At 36.3% G+C, this 20,964-nt stretch overlaps 3 protein-coding genes across 6 annotated transcripts in view; 1 reads left to right on the top strand and 2 right to left on the bottom strand.

The window, feature by feature from the left end:
- Nucleotides 1-2,682: 2,682 nt before the first annotated feature.
- Nucleotides 2,683-3,627, bottom strand: LOC127966137 (bombesin receptor subtype-3-like). The gene has a single exon (XM_052566961.1). It carries the CDS (start codon nucleotides 3,625-3,627, stop codon nucleotides 2,683-2,685), a length of 945 nt encoding a protein of 314 aa, XP_052422921.1.
- A 4,608-nt stretch (nucleotides 3,628-8,235) lies between these two features.
- On the bottom strand, nucleotides 8,236-9,186 carry LOC127966135 (alpha-1A adrenergic receptor-like). The gene has a single exon (XM_052566960.1). The coding sequence runs from the start codon at nucleotides 9,184-9,186 to the stop codon at nucleotides 8,236-8,238; it is 951 nt and encodes a 316-aa protein (XP_052422920.1).
- A 3,781-nt stretch (nucleotides 9,187-12,967) lies between these two features.
- The window catches only part of cplane1 (ciliogenesis and planar polarity effector 1), a 47,494-nt gene continuing 39,497 nt past the window's right edge, over nucleotides 12,968-20,964 (top strand). For 2 of the 4 annotated variants that reach the window (XM_052567863.1, XM_052567861.1), the window contains exons 1-11: nucleotides 12,968-13,163; nucleotides 13,908-14,040; nucleotides 14,123-14,258; nucleotides 14,323-14,442; nucleotides 15,342-15,580; nucleotides 15,666-15,772; nucleotides 16,862-17,018; nucleotides 17,114-17,217; nucleotides 18,302-18,484; nucleotides 19,548-19,791; nucleotides 20,131-20,280. In XM_052567863.1, coding sequence (XP_052423823.1) covers nucleotides 13,960-14,040; nucleotides 14,123-14,258; nucleotides 14,323-14,442; nucleotides 15,342-15,580; nucleotides 15,666-15,772; nucleotides 16,862-17,018; nucleotides 17,114-17,217; nucleotides 18,302-18,484; nucleotides 19,548-19,791; nucleotides 20,131-20,280 — 1,521 coding nt within the window. In that variant the 5' untranslated portion in view covers nucleotides 12,968-13,163; nucleotides 13,908-13,959. Of the gene's footprint in view, nucleotides 13,164-13,907; nucleotides 14,041-14,122; nucleotides 14,259-14,322; nucleotides 14,443-15,341; nucleotides 15,581-15,665; nucleotides 15,773-16,861; nucleotides 17,019-17,113; nucleotides 17,218-18,301; nucleotides 18,485-19,547; nucleotides 19,792-20,130; nucleotides 20,281-20,964 lie in introns of those variants that run through there. The other 2 variants (XM_052567862.1, XM_052567864.1) reach the window with 2 other exon arrangements.

Here is a 20,964-nt window from a genome sequence, read left to right as displayed (position 1 = left end):
TGCATTCATAAATGCATTTGAATACACCGAATAATGCAGTGAAAGAACACACTCAAAATGCACATGTGCACTAGTATGACTTCATCATGTAACTTTACATTAGCCTAGATGCGTGCACTTTTTAGGCACGATTTGTTTAGTTTTTTAATATACTTGATACTGTTAAAAGGCACATCATTAAAACAAAAAATATGAGTTCACATTTCACACCTAAACAAGCGTGGAAATCGTAATTATAGCTACTAAATTAGTTAAAAATGCCTATCCATATACAGCTATGATTCGCGATCCCCAAACTCACTCAAATGATTCGCGAACCCGCTACCAACTCCCGAGCTGATTCAAATGATTCGCGATCCCACTACGAACTCCCGAACTGACTCAAATGATTCGCGATCCCGCTCCAACTCCCAAACTGGAGTCAGTGACTCAAATGATTCGCGATCCCGCTACGAACTCCCGAACTTATTCAAATGATTCGCGATCCCTAAATTGACTCGAATGATTCACGATCCCACTACGAACTCCTGAACTGATTCAAATGATTTGCGATCCCAAAAATTGACTCTAATGATTCGCGATCCCGCTCCGAACTCCCGAAGTGACTCAAATGATTCGCGATCCCGCTACGAATTCCCGCAAATGATTCGATCCCGCTACGAACTCCCGAACTGACTCAAATGATTCGCGAACCCACGAACTCCTGAACTTATTCAAATGATTCGCGATCCCTAAATTGACTCGAATGATTCGCGATCCCGCTACGAACTCCCGAACTGATACAAATGATTTGCGATCCCCAAATTGACTCAAATGATTCGCGATCCCGCTCCGAACTCCCGAAGTGACTCAAATGATTCGCGATCCTGCTACGAACTCCCGAATTGACCCCACGTCAAAACAGTGCCACAAAGAGAGACGTGCAGAAAAGTGAAGCGCAAAGGAAAAATGGTATGGCAAGCTTAAACTAGACTGACACACAAAATAAAAGCAGCGTTGCAAATAAATTAATAGATATGACAATGGAAAATATGTATTGCAAAATCATTGCTTTCGCGCTGTTTCATTTGTTTTGCAATTCTTAATTTTTGTTTGCAAAAAGCAAATGTATTTTCCTCAATACTTTAAATAAATCGTTTTAAATTTGTTTTTGTTTTTATTGTTTTTGTATATTTTAAACAAGGTAGTCACATACATGGATTTTTCTGGGCTAAGCCCCGGATCTCCACTCACCCTAGAACAACCCCTGGATAGAGTTAATATAGACTGGAGTTGCCGTTTTCAATGCTTCAGGATTAACGTTGATTTGGATAAATAGTATTCTTCCAAATTAACTTTGAATAAAGAAAAGAGAGGTTTAAAGCAAGTAAATGTTAACTGTAGATTTAACTCGCAGGAAACAAATTAATTTAGTTACATTTCCCTATATTCTCTTTTGAGCAGTCAAACAATCCAAAGAAAACATCTTTAAAACAGAAAGAAAGGTCACTTACAAAATGAGACTAGGTGAACAATAAATAACAACAACAACAACAAAAATCTCGAAACACCAATAACAGCCATCAATGTCTGCTGATTGCTGTTAAGTGCCAACTATATATAGACTGCAGAGGTGATGAACACTTTCAACAGCTCTGATGTTGACTAGATTTTATTTGAGGGATTCTGGTTATAATAGGCTGTTGAGTTTGTACATATTGGTCTGGCACTACTTACTTATTCGGCTAATTTGATTAAATATGTTAAAAAAGGGCTAATGTTGTTGATGTTTAATTTAATGTGATCAAAATGCAAAGCAAGCAGGTATATATAATATGACCCTCATTCTTCAGAGCCATTCAGTATGATTCATAGATAAAGAGGAAAATCGCTAGTCAACAAAATGTACATTTAAACGTACAGAAACACTTTCAAGATCTCATTTGTTAATAACTAGCAATGAGCAATTCATTTCTTACAGTATTTATTAATGTAGTTTAGTAATGTTACCTTCATTATAAAGTACCAAAATCAATAAAAAAAAAAATAATTAAAGGCAAATTATAATCAATATGTGACCCTGGAGCACAAAAGCAGTGAGATATATTTGTAGCATTAGCCAACTATACATTGTATGGGTCAAAATTATACATTTTTCTTTTATGTGAAAAATCATTAGGATGTTAAATAAAGATCATGTTCCATTGAAGATATTTTGTAAATTACCGTAAATATATCAAAACGTAATTTTGTATTATTTATATGCATTGCTAAGAACTTCATTTAAACAACTTTAAAGAGGTTTTTCTCAATATTTAGTTTTTTTGACCCCTCAGATTCCAGATCTTCAAATATAATATATAAATACATTGTTTATAATGTCCTCCTTTGTTGTTGTAAATAACACTGAGGAGAATTGCACTCATGTGCATATTTATAATTTCTTAAGTGGCATAACAAACATAATTACATTGATTGCTTGCAGCAATTACCAAAGCACTGGAGGGAGAGTCACTTTATTTTAGCTTTGGTGGTGTAAAATAACGATAAACCAGTTGTATGTTCTTTTACACCGATTCACACAAACAAGAGGTATTTACAGTACATATACGGTGTTTACAAACAACTAATTGCTAATCGCTTTGTTTACTTTAATCATCAAAATGAGCTTCTTTCCTCAAGATGATTATTCAAGTCCAGTTCTTACCACCAAGAGCAGCTGAGTTTCTTCACACCATGCAAGTACACATAGGGAACAAAACAGGTGTAAAAAGCTCCTATAAAATTGGTGAGTTTCACAACGAGGATGGAGTTTCTGAAGCTGCTGTAGATGCGGAGCACAAGGTGAATAAACCAGCAGAAGATGAAGATGGTGGCGACTGCAACCACACTTTTGGCAGCTCGAACCTGGTAACTCGAGGACTGATTGGGTCTGAGCTGTGGGTACGCGACGCTATTCACGACTTTAGACTTTTCAGCCATATTTTCTTCTGTAGGTGGTGCATTTCTTTCTTTGGAGTGGTGTGTGATTCGTTTTTGACTCTGGAGCAGCGTTAAGACGATCTGCACGCTGGCGTAGGTGATCCCAACAAGTGGAACCACGTTCGCCAGAATCAGATACAGCGCGTCAAACGTCTTTTTCTCCGCAGGTGTTGGGAAACGTTCTTCACAGACCTCTAAAGTCTCGTTCCCATCGTGTTCTGCAATAAAAAAGTGGGGAACGCTGAACATCAACGCCACGATCCAGCTCCCAGCGAGCAATACGCCGACTAACCTCAAATCATCCATCTGCACCGGAGCTCCTCCACGACTGATGGAGCCCACCAGTTTCTGGTGCCAATACATGCTGATGAACATAGTGGAGAAGATGCTGCTGGTCTCCGAGAGATCGGATGAGAACTGAAGCACGCCGCAGTAGCTTCTTCCAATGAACCAGTTGTTCACAAACTGCGCCAATGTGTCTGGAAGATCCACCAAGCAGTTTGTGATCAGATTGGACGCGGCCAGGTTCATGAAGAGGACGTCGTTGGGTCGCAGTTGAGATATGGATTTGGGAAGAGAGCGCAAACCCAGCCAGAAGTTCCCTGTAATGCCGGTCAAACAGAAAAGCGCTCGGATTGATGATTCAATCCAGTCTTGGACCTCCATCTCTCAAGACTCTTGCTTGCATGTACCAATCCAGTAGTTGGCGGTCAGCTTCATAAGGTATGAGTTGATGACATCATGGTCACATGTCACTATAAACTCCTCCTACTATGGTGTGCATTAAACCAGAACTAACACTGGACGCATTTTCATCTGCTGATTTTTTGAGATAGGAATTTTGGGTTTTCATGAGCTTCATGCCAAAATCATCAGTATTAAAACAATAAAAGACCTGAAATATTTCAGTTGGTGTGCAATGAATCTAAAATATATGAAAGTTTAATTTTTATCATTACATTATGGAAAATAATGAACTTTTATCACAATATGCTAATTTTTTGAGAAGGACATGTGTATGTATGTATATATATATATATATATATATATATATATATATATATATTATAGTTTGTTGATCCTTTAGACAAAAATTGAATACAAAAGTCTTTGCATATGTGTTTTTTTGTTCAGTATTATACTTGATCTAACAGGCTTTTATGGTTCATATAAGACAGTTAAATTATGAAAGAAAAAACAGCTACTTTTTATTCAGAGTCCCAAACTGAGCAAAAAATATGCAATTTGGTGCAGAAGCTGATTTTTATATAGACAAAAAGTGATTAAATTCTGAAGCTTTTAATGTAAATCAATGAGATCTTTCTAACAGTAGAGCAGATAACAACATACACTTATCTAAATATGAGTCTGTGCTCTATATCTCCAGTAATATGTGTCAGTAAGATGAGATGTAAATGATCCGCACATATAACACAGTGATGGAGAGCTGAAGAAATCAAGGCTCCTCAGAAGATGTGAGATGTTCTGATCCGCTGAGGAACAGTGAAAGCATAGTGCGAACTACGGGGGAGCTAGGGGGAGCTCGGCTCCCCTTAATAAGACATGGGCTCCCCTGAAAACGAGAAATCTGAAATTTTGGGGGGTCTCAAAAAATACTGACAATGTGAATATTTTTAAGTGCAATTTCAGTTTTGTAATGTGATTATGATGGCAAAAAACCTAATTAACTTCAATAAAGATTAAAGACGTCACAGCATCAAGGTGTGGGGGTGCTGCGCTGCAAATTCCATGTTAGTATGTCATAGGTTCGTAGAAAAAAATAAACGTTGGAGGCCATTTATCGTGCGCAAAGTCCTTCCATTATGCAGTTATAGCATCATAGCCAGGGCAAAAAGAAAACAAGGTAGTTCAATTAATTTTGGTATTATTAAGAAATTGTGTAGTGATGACGCACGACTGATTCACCTGCTGAAAGCACTGGTAAACCTCAAGCCAAGCCCACTGTGAAAACGCATGAAGCTGAAGAAAAGTAATCTCTGGGACCCTAACCCCTCTCTCTCCTCTCTCGCGTTAAACTGGAACAGCCAGCAGTGGAGAGACTGGAAGAGCCAATATACATGGCTGTGTGTTAAGGATGGAAGCTTGGGGTGTATCACTTTGTAACGCGTTGTGTCAGGAGGGGGAAATATATGGATAGCTCACAAAGTTATTAGGCCAGACAAAACTCACGGAGGCGATTGACATTTAACAACGACTCGTTTCATTTCTCCAATCGAACTCGGGCAATTGTCTGTCCCATGTTCCACCGTCCACAGCGTAACCAAAACAAAACAAACAAGATTAAAACAAAATGATTTCCAAACAGAGATTACCCGCATACATGGGGGATTCGAGTCACGCTTGTATACATTATCATACAGAGTGCATACCGTTTTACAGGGAGCGCGCAGCTCTTAAAGGGGCCACATTTTTTTCCACTCGTTACAACTTGAAAGGACGCAAAAAACCTTCTTCTGTCTGAAAAGGTACCTGGCACGCACTTGTCTGAGGAGTGGATTAATGATTAATGCTCAGAACCAGTCGCGAAAAATTATATATAAATACAGGGACAGCATTGCACACAAGATGGCCATTGAAGTGGCATTGACTAAGCAAAAGGCGATTCTGGCAAATAAAGTAATTGAGGTGAATTCTAAATTAACGGAGGAGAGCGCAACATCATTCAAGGCTGTCTTCCTGACCTATCAATTTGTGTCGATAAAGTATAATAGTGCATATTGTAGCTGTTATGTATCTTTGTAAGTCATTATATGTCCTTTTTTGAGGCACTCGTGTCGATAATGTATAAAAGTGCACACTTGTAGCTGTTGTAAGTCCTTATTTGAGGCATGCGCATGTGCACGACTCCCCCCCCCCCCCCCCCCCAAAAAAAAAAGAAGTGGGCTCCCCCAAAGGACACGGTATAGTTCGAACACTGAGTGAAAGTAAAGCTTCTGGAAACAAACGCTCCTCAAAAGAGACTCTGAAACATGATTGATGGAGAATCAAGTGAAGCTGAGCTGCTTCTGTCCAGTAAGAGTTCATCTGGACCTTATTCTGACCTTTACTTGATCAAAATAACTCAAGATTGGACAGCAGAAAGCTGGACGTTTGTACAATTACATTAAAAGAGCTTTTTACTGGATAAAATCTCTAAACACTCAATAAGACGACAGAAGACCTGCTGTAGATTGATTGCGTGTGACAGGCAGTGGCGGCTCCAGACAATTTTGATTGGGGGGGCAATGGGGGGTCCTGGTCATTTCAAGGGGGGTCTCATGAAAGCCAACAAAAAATACAGTGCACACGACTAATAACTGCATATTACTGCTACTAAATAACAAAAACAACACAGCACATCAACTACTTTGTTTATAATTAATTAATCAATTGCAGTTTGCAAACAATATGCTCAAACTTTAAAGGGTTGGACCTAATCAATAAGTCCACCTTAAATATTGATACAAAACATAAAAAACTGATTCACTGGAATATAGTGATTCATATTATTATTACTGTTGTAGTTGTTGTTGCCTAAAATCGAACACCTTTGCAATGTAAACAAATGACAGGCTACATTTGTTATTCATATCCTTCACACTGCACTTTGATGTCAGGTATATTATGCATTTTTTTATTGCCATTGATATTTTTACATTTATTTCCAGAGAGATATTATTGAGTTTACAGGCTAATGTGGTCTTGCTGTTGTAAACACTGTTGCTATTGTAGAAAAAAATAATAATATTTGCGTCACATTTAAAATATAATTATATTTTAATTCATTTCTGAATAGTTTTTATTTTTATAATGAGAATGAGAAAATCTGAATAAGCCTTACCAGTGTTGTGATAATTATTTTTAAGGCACTCTATTTGTTAAAAAATAAATAAGTAACGTTAGTGTAATATAATAATAGTGTAGTCAAATAACATAAAAAAGACCAGACCCCTCGATGTCTGTGAAACTTGTCTCCCTCAAACAGCACGCTAGCGTTACTTCTACACACAGCAACATATCTGCATGTTCTCACATCACATCGTTCTTGTAAAATAATCAGAAGTAAATAAACATCAAAATCACTTCGCTGAGAATGAAACACCGCTTACCAGCTGCCGCTGTGTTGAAAATATCCTTTAGCAATTAAAAAATGCGCGTCGGATGAGGTCGTCGTAAGGTGAAAGGTCATCATGTTGGTCATTTTATTTACGGCTAAATTATTATTAATAAATTGTACTAATATTATGATTGGGCGTGGGCAGGCATTCACAAAAGGGAATGTTATTACAAAAAAAATCCAGGAGATTTTGCTTTGACAAAAGGGCACTTAAGGGGCAAAGGAGCAGGTGCTCAAGTGAACCGGTTCTTTCGGACAGTTCGATCAAATAAAACTAGTTGGAAAAAAAACGGTTCACCGGTTGTTTTGCGCTCGATGTAATGTCGTTCGCGACGACTGCCCTTCTTTCAAGCCTTCGGTTTACCCGCGCTCATAACACTAGCACAGAATCAGTTCAGAATCAATCATCAAAATAATCAGTTCAGGCGAGCTGTGAGTCAGTCTGCTTCATGCTGAATCACACATGCGCAGTATCATCAGCTCCTCGGTTCTCGAATCGGACGCGTCTGACAGAAACGATTCTCGTCCAATGTAAGAATAGATGTAGAATAATTATTATTTATTATTATTCTGCGTAGTTTGAAGATATTTTTTTTATATTTATCCCGGATATATATATATATATATATATATATATATAATCAGGAAGAGGGTGGGGGGTCAAATGGGGGGTCAAGGCGTTTTTTGGCAGGGTCTTGAGACCCCCCAGGACCCCCCCTGGCGCCGCCGGTGGTGACAGGTCTAGTCTTGTACATGATGTTGATCACGTACAGGCTTTTGCGTATAAAATATTACACTGTAGGGTTAATGCTGGTTGGTTTAAGGTCCAGTGCACTTCATCATCTCAGCTGACGCCAGGATTTTTGTGCTTATTTGACAGAAAAATAACACACCGATAATTGCGCTCATAAGCAGAATTTTAATTCGTCAAGTGGAATAACAAACATAATTACACTGACGTCTGGTCGTAATTATCAAAGCACAGGAGAACAATCATTTCCATTTTCTTTCCTTAGCTACATCCAACATATTCTACACTCATATTTATTTCACATCTGTATTTATACAGATGCCAATCACTCAATCTTTTAGCTTTTAAAGCTATATTGGTGCTGTGTGCACTAATGGTTTCCCAGGATGCACCAAGCTTACTAAACTCACCAATTCTTACCGCAGTTGAGTTTCTTCATGCCGTGCAAATAGACATACGGGACGAAACAGACATATGAAGCTCCTATAAAATTGGTGAGTTTCACAGCGAGGATGGAGTTTCTGAAGCTGCTGTAGATGCGGAGCACAAGGTGAATAAACCAGCAGAAGATGAAGATGGTGGCGACTGCAACCACACTTTTGGCAGCTCGAACTTGGCTACTCGAGGACTGATTGGATCTCAGCTGCGGAGATCTTTCTTCTGTGCTGCGTTCTGCTTGCAGTTTTTGGTCTACAGATGGATGTTGAGAGTTTGTTCCATTCCCAGAGAGATCCTTAAGTCGTTTTTGACTCCGAAGGAGCGTTAAGACGATCTGAACGGTGGCATAAGTTATCCCAATGATTGGAACGACGTTAGCCAGTGTGAGATACACACCATCAAACGTCTGCTTGGCTACAGGTGATGCGAAACATTCTTTACAAACCTCTGAACTCTCGTTAGCGTTGTGTTCTGCGATAAAGATGTGTGGGAGACTGAATGCAGTCGACACGATCCAGCTCCCAGCGAGCAATACGCGGACTAACCTCAAATCATCCATCTGCACCGGAGCTCCTCCACGACTGATGGAGCCCACCAGTTTCTGGTGCCAATACATGCTGATGAACATAGTGGAGAAGATGCTGCTGGTCTCCGAGATTTCATGAGAAAACTGAGTCACGCTGCAGTACTCTTTACTCGTGAGCCAGGATTTGGCGAAGTGCGCTGCGGTTTCCGGCAGGTCCACCAGACAGTTCGTGATCAGATTGGACACAGCCAGGTTAACGAAGAGGACATCGCCGGTCCGAAGCTGAGATCCAGATTTGGGCAGAGAGCGCAAACCCAGCCAACTGTTCCCTATGATCCCGGTGAAGCAGAAGAAAGCTCGCATTAATAATTCAATCCAATCTGGAGCCTCCATCTGAGAGATCTTGTCAGTACGGAGGTCAGTGATACATTTAGTCGGTTCCCGGCTAAATTTATGAGCTGTGATTGGCTGACATCATTCAGAACTTGATGATGTCATCAAGAACATATCAGTGTTGTCCTTGTTGCCTAAATGCAGTATAATTAACATAGTCATGCAACAAAGCAATATTCCATGGGTGTATAAAACTATGACCAAACACACAACCTACACAACCTGCAGTTGTTATTTCAGAGAGCTATATTTCCACATGATATAAAGGAAATTAGGTTGATTCAGCCATATGAAATCATATTATTTATGTATTCACTCAAATTAAAGCAGTTAGTTTAGATGTTACGATTTTTAGGTTTAAAACAAATGAAAGTAAACGGGGAGCTGCGGTTTTTGCTGAATAAAAACACGATAACGGTCACATTTATCAACCGATTTCAGAGGTTTGTGATCCACGTGCAGTTATAAAAAACGTTGCCTCCAGTTATTTAGTTAGGTTTGGAAAATTATTAATTGAAAGCTCATATTTGTCTCACTTGTTGATTTCATTGATTTTTTCAGTTTACAAATCTGTTAATTTAGTATAACTGTGACATATTCATGTAATGTAATTTGAATGTACATTACATGATATGTAGTTGTTTTATTGCTTTCTCTGTGTTCAATCCCAACATTTTTCTTTCTTTTTTTCTCTCTTTCGTGTGTCTCAGGTCAGAACTCAGCTCATTCAACTTTGAAATACTGGGATAAAATCTCAATAATACATCTTTAAACACTAATAATTTACTATCGTTGAGAAAATTAAATAAAACAAGTAAATACAAATCAAATACTTTTCATTTTGATAGCACTATAACCTACAGATGAACTCCACAATAAATAATAACATGTAACTGATGAGGCTATGGATCCAGTGAAAATGAAGATATGCACAGATACAGTGCACAGTAGAAATATAGTAAAAGTGATATGTTATATTAAAAAGTATATATAGTACAATTTAAAGTAAAGTGAATAATATGAAAAGCGAGGACAACGGTACAATAACATACCGGTATGTGATATAATAGATTTATAATAGCATAAAATTATATGTATAATATGAATAATACAATAATAAATAACTGAACAACAATAGGTTAATAATAGCAAGAAGAATATGTAATATAAAGGGTGGAATAATACAGAATAGACAAAAATGAAGAATAAATTAATAGTAAATTAAAGAGTAAAATAAAAAAATTTAAATGTAATTTAAAAATACTATTTGTGTAATAATTATGAATCAAATTAAGAAACAACTAATGACACAACACAAATTGTGTTTAATTAATGATGTCCTTAAGTAATATATACATGTGCACACACACACAAATATATATGTACAGTATGTTTCTCGAAATTGATTCTGAATAATTCAGATTGCTTTCATTTTCATAATGTTTTGTGTTATGTTTTCTATTGTTGATAGTTTTCATACTTAAGCTGTGAAAGGAACATTCTTAAGAGCTCAACACAACAGCTTTTATGATGCAGAAGCCACTTTAGTTTTTGATTCTGAATATATTATTCAGGTGTTTTGTTATTTATTTCAGAAATCCTTGTGATATACAATATTCAGTTTGTGCTGGTCTGACTTAATCAAAATAGTGTTTAAAAATTACTTTCTGTTTTACTTTGTGTTTGTATAGAGCATAACGCATAAAAGCGCATTAATGGGAACATTAAAGAAAGTTCCCTTTTGTACTTTTTGGTGTAAGTAATCAACAAAGTAATTGAGTTACTTTTTGAATTAAGTAACTAGTAACTTCAACCTTCACCTTGGAGATTGAAAATATTTCTTTTTTGAGACCCCAGGAGCCCAAATTCAGACCCAGAACAATAAAACCCACAGAAGAGGTGGGAGTTCAAAGGAGGAATCTTTATATTACCAAACTGCAGGGAGGGGAAGAGTAGATATAAGTCATGATCTGCTAGATTAACCACAATCTGATGTGATCCGACCACTTCAGAGAAAACCAGTGTTGAGCTGCTGCAAGAGCTTTTGAAGCACAGCAGCTGTGGTCAAAGAGTTCACGTGTGTTCGGAGCGGGTTCTGGAATCATTTGAATCAGTTTGGGAAGTCGGAGTTGGTTCGCGAATCATTTGAGTCAGTTTGGGAGTTCGGAGCGTGAATCATTTGAGTCGGTTCGGGACTTCGTAGCTGGTTCGCGAATCATTTGAGTCAGTTTGGAAGTTTGGAGCAGGTTGGCGAATAATTTTAGTCAGTTTGTGGTTCGCGAATCATTTATGTCATTTCGGGAGTTCGTAGCTGGTTCGCGAATCATTTGAGTCAGTTTGGGGGTTCGGACCGGTTCGCGAATCATTTGAGTCAGTTCTGGAGTTCAAAGTGGGTTCCCGAATCATTTTAGTCAGTTCGGGAGTTCGGAGCGGGTTCGCGAATCATTTGAGTCAGTTTGGGGATCGCGAATCATTTGAGTCAATTCGGAGCGGCTTCGCAGATCATTTGAATCAGTTCGAGAGTTCGGAGCGGTTTGCGAATCATTTGAGTCAGTTCGGGAGTTCGGAGCCATATACATATAAAGGCTCCGAGACAGCAATGGCGTGTCATCGCCTCTTGGAGGCGTTTCTTTTTTTTATCTTAAGCTTAGGTTTATCGTATGAATTTGTGTTTTGATATTATATGTTTTACTTCTCAGTTGCGGGTAGTGTATGTATTTATTTATTACTTCACGTTTGTTATTTAGTAACTGAGCGAGGAAAGCAGATGTACGGAAGACTCACCTGTTTTTATTTTTATTTCGGTAGTCAGGTAAGAACTTTATTCCGAGAACAGGTGTAGCCAGGGGACTGTGTTCTTAGCTTCCCTACCCGTGAACTGATTGTTTTTTTTATTATCCATTAGATTGTTTTCTTTCTTATAAATACTATTTGTGAATGTTTGATTTAAATGTTTAATTAATTAAATAGAGATGTATTGGAACTCACATCAGGGGTTGTGATTCTTTATTATATGTTCGAACTGTGTCCTTAGAATTCACGAGCCGAAATGGTTATGGGCCGTGACACATTTGGCCGCTTATATATATATATATATATATATATATATATATATATATATATATATATATATATATATATATATATATATATATATATATATATATATATATATATATATAAGAATAGTGTAAAGTCTGATTTGATTAACTTTTTTATTTCTTTTAGCATTGGTTTATAAGAAGTTTAGGTGTTTTCTTTTCTTTTTTTAATTTTTGATATGAATAGCAACATCGTCAGCTTCAGCTTATTCAGTGCAAAGAATATAAGATTCTTTAATCCAACGCGATTTACAATAGAGAATAATTAATTTCAGAGTCAACAACAAAGAACAACAGGTTATGCGTTTTTCGTGGTTGAAATAATGCAAACACAAAATATAATGCATGTAATAAGAACAACAGAAGGGTAAACAAGAAAACAAAAAGTTTTGCTTTTACACTATACTCTTTTTTTTCCCCTAAAATAATGTTTGGTAACTTTGCATTAATGCCTGATTTCACATAAATTAAGTTTGTAATAATAAAATAAAACGTTATTTGTTTAGAGCTGGGTTTAGAGTTATCTTGTAGGTAGAACATTTAATTTATTGCGATATATACATGGTATTATATAGATATAACCAGATATAACTGATAGGCGCCCTGTGAACGCGCATGCGCTCTGCCTGCGCTCGTACGCGTCTGCTTCTATGGCAACGCGGCGGGAATCATGGGAACTGCGTTCGCTTTTTGGAAAACCGGAAGTGGAGGGAGATTCGAAAAACAGCGGAATAAACAGAAGCGGAATGTGTTTATTAAAGTCATGGCGTGATGGTAGAGTATAAAGACGCTTCAGCATTGGTTTCTGACTCTATAGAAGTTGAGTTCGCGTGTGTGTGTCGAGTGTGTGGTTGTGTTGACATGCTACAGCTAACGGTAATGACTACAGCTCATTTATGTTAGTTAGCATTTCAAAATGTTTCTTCCGATTTAAAACGGAATAAAAGGTGTTTTTGTAGGTTTATACTCCTCATTCAGCTGATCTAATACTTTACTGTGGCTGCTGGTTTAGTTTGGACTGCAGCTGCGGTTGAAAGTTGTAAATAAAAGAATAATAACAACGCGATTAATTTTAGCTTACTTAGAGTAAATATCATTTTTAATTAAAATCATTTAACGTTACTTCAATCTCTTATTTTTGCTGCTGATTTGATTGATCTGACTGCTGCGAATGAATTTGATAAATAATAATAATAACATTAATAGTAACGCAATTTATTATAGATTATTTAGAGTAAATATGATAATTTTTTACTGTAAGCTGTTATTTTTGCAGCTGATTTGATTTATCTGACTGACTGCTGCAAATTAATTATTTCTTAAATGATAATAATAATTAAATCAATGTAAGGTTAGAGTGAATTTATATATATATATTCAATTTTTTTTTTATTATTATGTATTTTTTATTTTTATTAAATGTCATATCCAGTTATAAGCATCAATCTCCTAATATAACGTAAAACTAACAATGTTTATTTGTGGTTGTACTGATAATGTAGCAGTAAAGCATGTAAAAACAAACTTCCTGAGTATTTTGCATTTTATATCTTGCTTAATATGTCATGTGGCTGTAAATACAAGTTAATTTCCCTGATTGTTGTCATGTCCTTGTCTTAGCTGGATGCTGTAGGACACACACAGACTCTGAAACGCTCCATCAGTGCCGAGAATGGAAGTGAAGTTGGAGGTTTTGTTGTCGTCCAGCATCAAGCGCAGAAAGCCGTGGCCCAGATTCTGCTGGCTGGGCAGGGTGAGATCATACGCTTACATGATCCACTATCACTTCATACAAACCCTGATGTATGTTACACCTCTGCACTGTTTGCTTCCAGGAAAAGGAGGGTGTCTTTCTATTAGATGACAATCGGATCAGCGAAATACATTTGGTTTCGGGACGGACCAAAAAGAAGACCCCAAAGCTCCAGCCGCTGTTGCAGACGGTGGTGACCATGTCAGCGTCTCCGGACGGTAAAGGATGTGAGATCTGTGATGAATCCTCAGCGCTGCGTGTGTTTAACAGAGTTATTTGCAGGCGTGTGGCTGGTGGGTCTTCTGATCTCCGGAGAATTGTTCCTGTGGAACAAAGACAAGGATTCGGTGAAGACGGTCGCGGCTGTTCCTGAGGTTCATCAGATGCTCACTTCCATCCGAGGTCTGTGTAAGAGTTTACTGTGATACACAAGAAAATAATGGTGTTCCTGTGAATGGAAGTTAAAATCAGATGAAATCTGACACACCCTCTGGTCACACAAGATCAGGATGAGGGTGTTTCTTCATCAGGTTTGTAGAAATGTAGCATTGCATCAGTGTCTCATCAATGGATGCTCTGCAGTAAATGGGTGCCGTCAGAATGAGAGTCTGATAAAAACATCACAATAATCCACAGCACTCCAGTCCATCAGTGAACATCTGGAGAAGACGAAAGATGAAACACATCCAGCATTAAGATGATTTTAACTCAAACACATAGAGTCTATAATCCAGAATAACACTTCCTCCAGTGAAAAAGTGTTCTGGTCTGAATCAGGAGAGAAATCTGCACAGATCAAACAGTGTTTAAACAGATCTAAACTAATCTGTGAGAGACAACAGCAGATGCACTTTTTCACTGGAGGAAGTGTTATTATGGATTATAGACTCTATGTGTTTGAGTTAAAATCATCTTAATGCTGGATGTGTTTCAGGTTTTGTCTTCTCCAGATGTTCACTGATGGACTGGAGTGCTGTGGATTATTGGGATGTTTTTATCAGACTCTCATTCTGACGGCACCCATTCACTACAGAGCATCCGTTGATGAGACACTGATGCAATGACACATTTCTCCAAACCTGATGAAGACACAAACTCATCCTGATCTTGGGATAGTTGGAGGAAGTGTACATTTTCAGCCAAATTTCATTTTTGTCGCATTAAACTAAGTCAGTTCAGCGTTGACTCAATACAATAGTTAATCAAGTTATGAAACAAGCTTAATTTATCTCCAGTTTTTACAGACTTTTCTTGATCTGGATAGTGATCCTCAAATGAACACTTATTCTTGTCTCACGAAGGTTCGGCGACTGCAATGCGGCTTTCTCTGCTGGTTTCGGAGAAGGCACACAGAGTTTTCCTGGCCGCTGTCACGGGACCGGTGTTCCTCTGGGAATGTTCTTCAGCTCAGGATCTGAGCGGCCCGCGGGACACAACAGTCCCGGGACGCTGGAGTCAGATATCAGACCTCCCCAACATTCAGCTGCCCTCCACCACAGACAAAGAGGCTTCGGTTCAGAGTGTGTTTGTGAAGAACCAGGTGATCCACAGAAGCACCGATCTGATGCAGATGAGGTTGTGTAGGTTTCCTGTGCTTGTGTTTTATCTGAGCGTGGTGTTTCTAGGCTGTAGGAGATGTGTGTCTGAGTGCATTCGTCTTCGTTGCTGAAGCGCAGCTCGTTGTCACCTTTCTGAAGATCCAGTGGGACTCGACGTGGGACAACAAACTCAGGTCAGATGATGCTAAGTGTGCTTTTATTTATTATCATGTACAGCTCTTCTGAACCTATGTTCATTTCAAAGCATTGTTTTAGTAATTGTGCTTATGACGACTGCGAAGCCACTTGGTAAAAATTCAATACAATACAATTAAATAAATAAATAAAACGTATGCCGAATTGTTTAAGTGTTATGTTTGCACAATAATAAAGAATGCAATATGTAAATTTTTTTTATAAAATATAACATACAATTACAGTGCATATATGTTAGTTTTGTTTGCACAATATAAAAGTATAAAATATGTAAGAAAAAAATACAGTGCATATATGTTTAAGTTTTATGTTCGTGCAATATAAAAGTATAAAATATGTAAAAAAAATTAATAAAATACAGTGCAAATATCTTTAAGTTTTATTTTGCGCAATATAAAAATATAAAATATGTAAAAAATATACAGTGCATATATGTTTGTTTTATTTTTGCACAATATAAAAGTATAAAAATATGTATAAAATAAAATACAGTGCATATGTTAGTTTTATTTTGCGCAATATAAAAGTATAAAATATGTAAAAAATATACAGTGCATTTAAGTTTTATTTTTGTGCAATATAAAAGTATAAAATAACAAATATAGAGTGCAGGAAGATGGGGAAAGACGGAAAGGCTCCATCTAAACAACAATTTATTTTAATAAATTTAAGAGAAAAAAATTAATTAACGCAGAAATATGTACATTGATCTTACGAATATAGTATTCATTTATATACGGGAAATAATCAATTTGATGCACATGCATAAATGAACAATTAATAAATTAGCAACATTTACAAAGCAACAATTAAATGATCTTTTACAATAACATCTTATACACCAATCTATTAAAATATTACATTTATGCATTTTAAGTTTCGCGTAATATAATATAAAAAGATATTAAATTAAAAAACTAAAATAAAGTTAAAGGTGATATGATATATCCATTGGCGGAAAACATGTAAGTTTAGATTTTCTATCACATAGAATAATCAGACGCGTAACCGAATCAGCTAGCGGTGCATTCGAGCGACACATGCATGGTTCTATGTTTGTTCCTCAGTACGGCAGGTTTCAGTGTCAGCTGCGTCTCTCAGTCGTTCCCGCTCGACCAGCTCCAGCCTCCGTGTAAACCGGTGAAGTCCAGAGGCGCTCTGATCCCGGCCTTCTCTCCGGACGGTCGACTCCTCGCCCTCGTCCTCAACCAGAAAGACCCGCAGGTGAACTCAGCACTGCACTGATCTCCAGTGAACCAGGGGTTAGACTTGTGCAGTGATGACAAGCTCCTGTGTGTGTGTGTGTGTGCTCCTGGCAGGCGACGCAGGTACTCTTCATCAGCACTCAGAACTTTGTGACCGTGTCCAGTCTGTTGGGAGGATGTGGTGTTAAGACGCTCAGTATACCAGCAAAATATGTGAGGTGGGTGATTAGATGCCGTCTGATAACAGATTTAACCTTCATCCGTCCCCTGAACCTATAACAAAAGTGCCCCCCAACAAAAACAAATAAAGACACAATTTCAGTCCCGTTTCATCCAACATTCAGTCACTGGGTGTCTCTGACGCCATCTGGCGGGAAACTAATGACATAAATGTGTATTTTATGGTTCTAGCCACTAGAGGGACCTGTAGGACCCTGTGGAGATTTTTAACTGAGCAAAACTTGAGAAAAGAGATTATATTAAGGCTTCAGTTTGGATTCAGGTAGATATTACAAAATCCATATTTTATAAAAAAAAAAAAAAAAAAAAAAAAATTTAACTGATTAACGAATTAAAAATGTATATTCATTCAATTTCATAAATATGAATTAAATATATATAATATATATTTTTAAAATATAAATATAATATAAACTCATTGGACACATCACTAAAATCTAACTCTAAGTCAACAATAATAAAAAAAAACATTCCATATTATAGTGTGTTCTATAAGAGTGTGTGTGTGTGTGTGTGTGTGTTTTTTCTGCATTGGGGATATTCCGTTAATCTCAGCCCTTCATCTTTACTAGATTGTCCCAGATTTTGTATATTAAAAAACCCAAATGTAATGAAGAAAACACAGTTTTCTCATAAATTCATAATGACCCACGAGGGACACTTTTGTCACTTTATTTTGTGTGTGTGTGTGTGTATTCCCGGTGCAAATTTTGACAAAAGTAAAAAAAAAAAAAAAAATCTTGAATCTGTTCGATCAAGTTTTAGAATGTTTTGAAAATGATCCGAGGGACAGATTTAATTTGGTATCAACAATATAGTGTTAATTTTTATTAATAGCCTAATTTGTTTTTATTTTATATTTTTCTTTTTTCAAATTGTGTTAATATTTGACATATATATTTGTACTAATCATGAGCTGTATAGTTAGAGACTTCTGCGTTCATCTCTCCTCTGTGCTCATAAAGTGTTTGAATACTGAGAATAGTATCCTCCGTTGTGTAGAGTAGAGGTGGTCAGCTTGTGTTCAGGAGGTCAGATGCGAGTGTGTTGTGGCTCCTGCAGGTCGTACTGGGTCGCGTCTGTGAGCTGGACTCCTGAAGGGCTTTATCTGGCCTGTGTGCTGAAGAGAGGCTCTCTGCTGATGCTGGCTCGTCTCGGGGGACTCGTCTCGCTCTCCACGACAGGATGCAGCGTTGAGTTCGGTGCCGCCCACTTCCTGCCTCTTCACCCGCTGGTCACCTTCAGGTGATTCCATATTAACTGACCTGTCCAGAGTCACTGAGGGAAGAGATGGGGTTGTTTTTGTCTTGAAGTTTTAGAAACATTAATGGAAGAAATGCAGTCCGACACATTTGTTATAAATTTATGTTGTTGTGTTTCTTTTCCTTTAATTTCTTTGTTTTGAAGTATTGTTTTTTTAGGTTGCATGATATCTTTTTAACTGTTTCTAAATAACATTTTGTATTTATTTATACATTTTATGTATTGATTTCATTTTTTTTATGCTTTTTTAAATACTTTTATTACTTATACATTTTATTATACAGATATTCACATTTAATAAAATTATTTACATATATTTTCAGAAAACTTTTTAATAAAATTTCTTAAAATTGTTTTTTTTTTTTTATTTAAAGTAGTTTTTATATGTTAAACATTGCTTCTACAAATAATAATCTTTTTTTTATATTAGATAAATACTTGTTTTAATCAATGTTTTTTTACGTATGTATTACTTTTTTTTATTCTTTCGACAAATCTTTCAGGTTTTGTGACATCTTTTTACATTTTTATAAATAACAATTAATATTAATAAATATTATTTTTTGCTTATGAATGTAAATGTCAATACGTTTTTCTTATTCGGTTTTTAATAAAAATCTTTTTCCTTCATTTTCATGTATAAAAGTTTATATGTACTTTTTTATGATGCAAATATGAACACATTTAATAAATATTTTAAACATTTTATTAAAATTAAAATGGCTTATATATATATATATATATATATATATATATATATATATATATAAATAAAGAAAAATCATTTTAGATTTAATTTAAGATTTTATATATATAAATATTGCTTGCACAAATAATGACCTTTTTATTAAATAAATATTTCTTTAAAGTTTTACATCTCTTCTTTTTTCTAGGTTATTGTTCAATGTAAAGTACACGAATAGAGATAGGTCTTCTCCCCTCTCATTTGTAATGCAACCCTATAAAAATATGAATGCATGCTTTATATCAGATGCATGCTGTCATGAAGAAAGATTTCGACTGTGCTCCTGGGTTTGATCCGTAGAGCTCCAGAGGCGTTGCAGACGCAGGACGTGTCCAGCTCCAGCGTGTCGCTCCGAGACCTGATGAGACAGCGCTTCTCCGTCACGTGGCATCCTCGCCAGCCGCTTCTCATCGTGTCTGACGGCTACATGGTGACTGTGCTGCGGATGAGCGAGCGTCCGTCTGCTGCGGCGGTGATGAGCGCCGCCCTGCTGGACGCTGCGCAGGGGCTGGAGCACACACAGAGGGTCCTGGGCTCGGCTCAGGTCAGCAGAGGGATGTCCACTACTGTTAGGCCTGGGCAATGTTTTGTAGTATGGTTTCCATTGATGTATGGTTTGTTATGATAGGATAATAATTGAAAATCTGGAATCTGAGGGTGCAAAAAAATTGAGAAAATATTAGAAAATTTTCTAAATATTGAGAAAATCATCTTTAAAGTCGCCGGCATATTGTGATTCCTTGATTTCTGAAAAAATTAAATCATGGCAAAACCTTAAATTCAAATGAATCGATAAGATCTGAAAAATGGCCAGCTTCTAGTTGCTCTTTGAGTTGTGTTTACTGCTGTAATGATGGGTGACGAGTTTCTTCTTCTGTTTCAGCCTCAGTTCAGGTCCTGGCTGGAGTCCATGTCCTCTCTGACGTTCACAGGAAGTCTTCAGCCTCTTCAAGAGAAAGAAACGGCGCTGTCTTCTCTTCCTGTGTATCTGCAGGAGACAGCAGACCTCACACAGTACACTGAGAGAGCTCAGGTCAGCCACACTCACTGCTAAAAATACAATGCTAAAACATTATGATTCAAAAGAAAACATGCCAGGCTATTTTTAATAATATTGTACTTAATTTTTTTTTTTTTTTTTTTTTTTTTTTTTTTTTTATTATTGGATTAGGCAAAGTTTATAATTAATTTAACATAAATGAAATACAATTTATTTTTCAATATTACTCTTTTTTTTTTGTTGCATTTGTTTTTCTTTTCCTAATGTTTGTCTTCTTTTTATCAACATCTGTATTCAATTTTTAGATTTTTTTTTTCTATTTATAAATAAAAATGTAATTGTTTAATTAGTTTAAAAATATATTTAAAAAAATATTTACACATTTAATTTTTTTATATTTTTATATTTAAATACTTTTTAGTAATCTTTTATAATTTTCTATAGTCTAAATAAATAATGCTTTCCATGACAGACAAAATAGCATTGCTGTACTTTTTAACGCATATAATTGTTTTATTTTTTACAAATACACGCTGTTTTTGCAATAACACAATAGCATAAATAAATAATTTATTTACATTTTTATTTTATTTTACTTTATAATTATATTAATTATACAAAGTTTATATCTAATTTTAATGTTTTGCTTTTATATTTTTTGAAGAACTATTTTATATATATATTTTTAAGTTATATAATAAATAAAAAGAAAACAGA

The sequence above is a fragment of the Carassius gibelio genome, chromosome B10 (assembly GCF_023724105.1).
Source record: "Carassius gibelio isolate Cgi1373 ecotype wild population from Czech Republic chromosome B10, carGib1.2-hapl.c, whole genome shotgun sequence".
Classification (NCBI taxonomy): Eukaryota; Metazoa; Chordata; class Actinopteri; order Cypriniformes; family Cyprinidae; genus Carassius; species Carassius gibelio.
The sequence above is the reverse complement of the archived record's forward strand: the minus strand, read 5'-3'. Positions and strand labels throughout refer to the sequence as shown.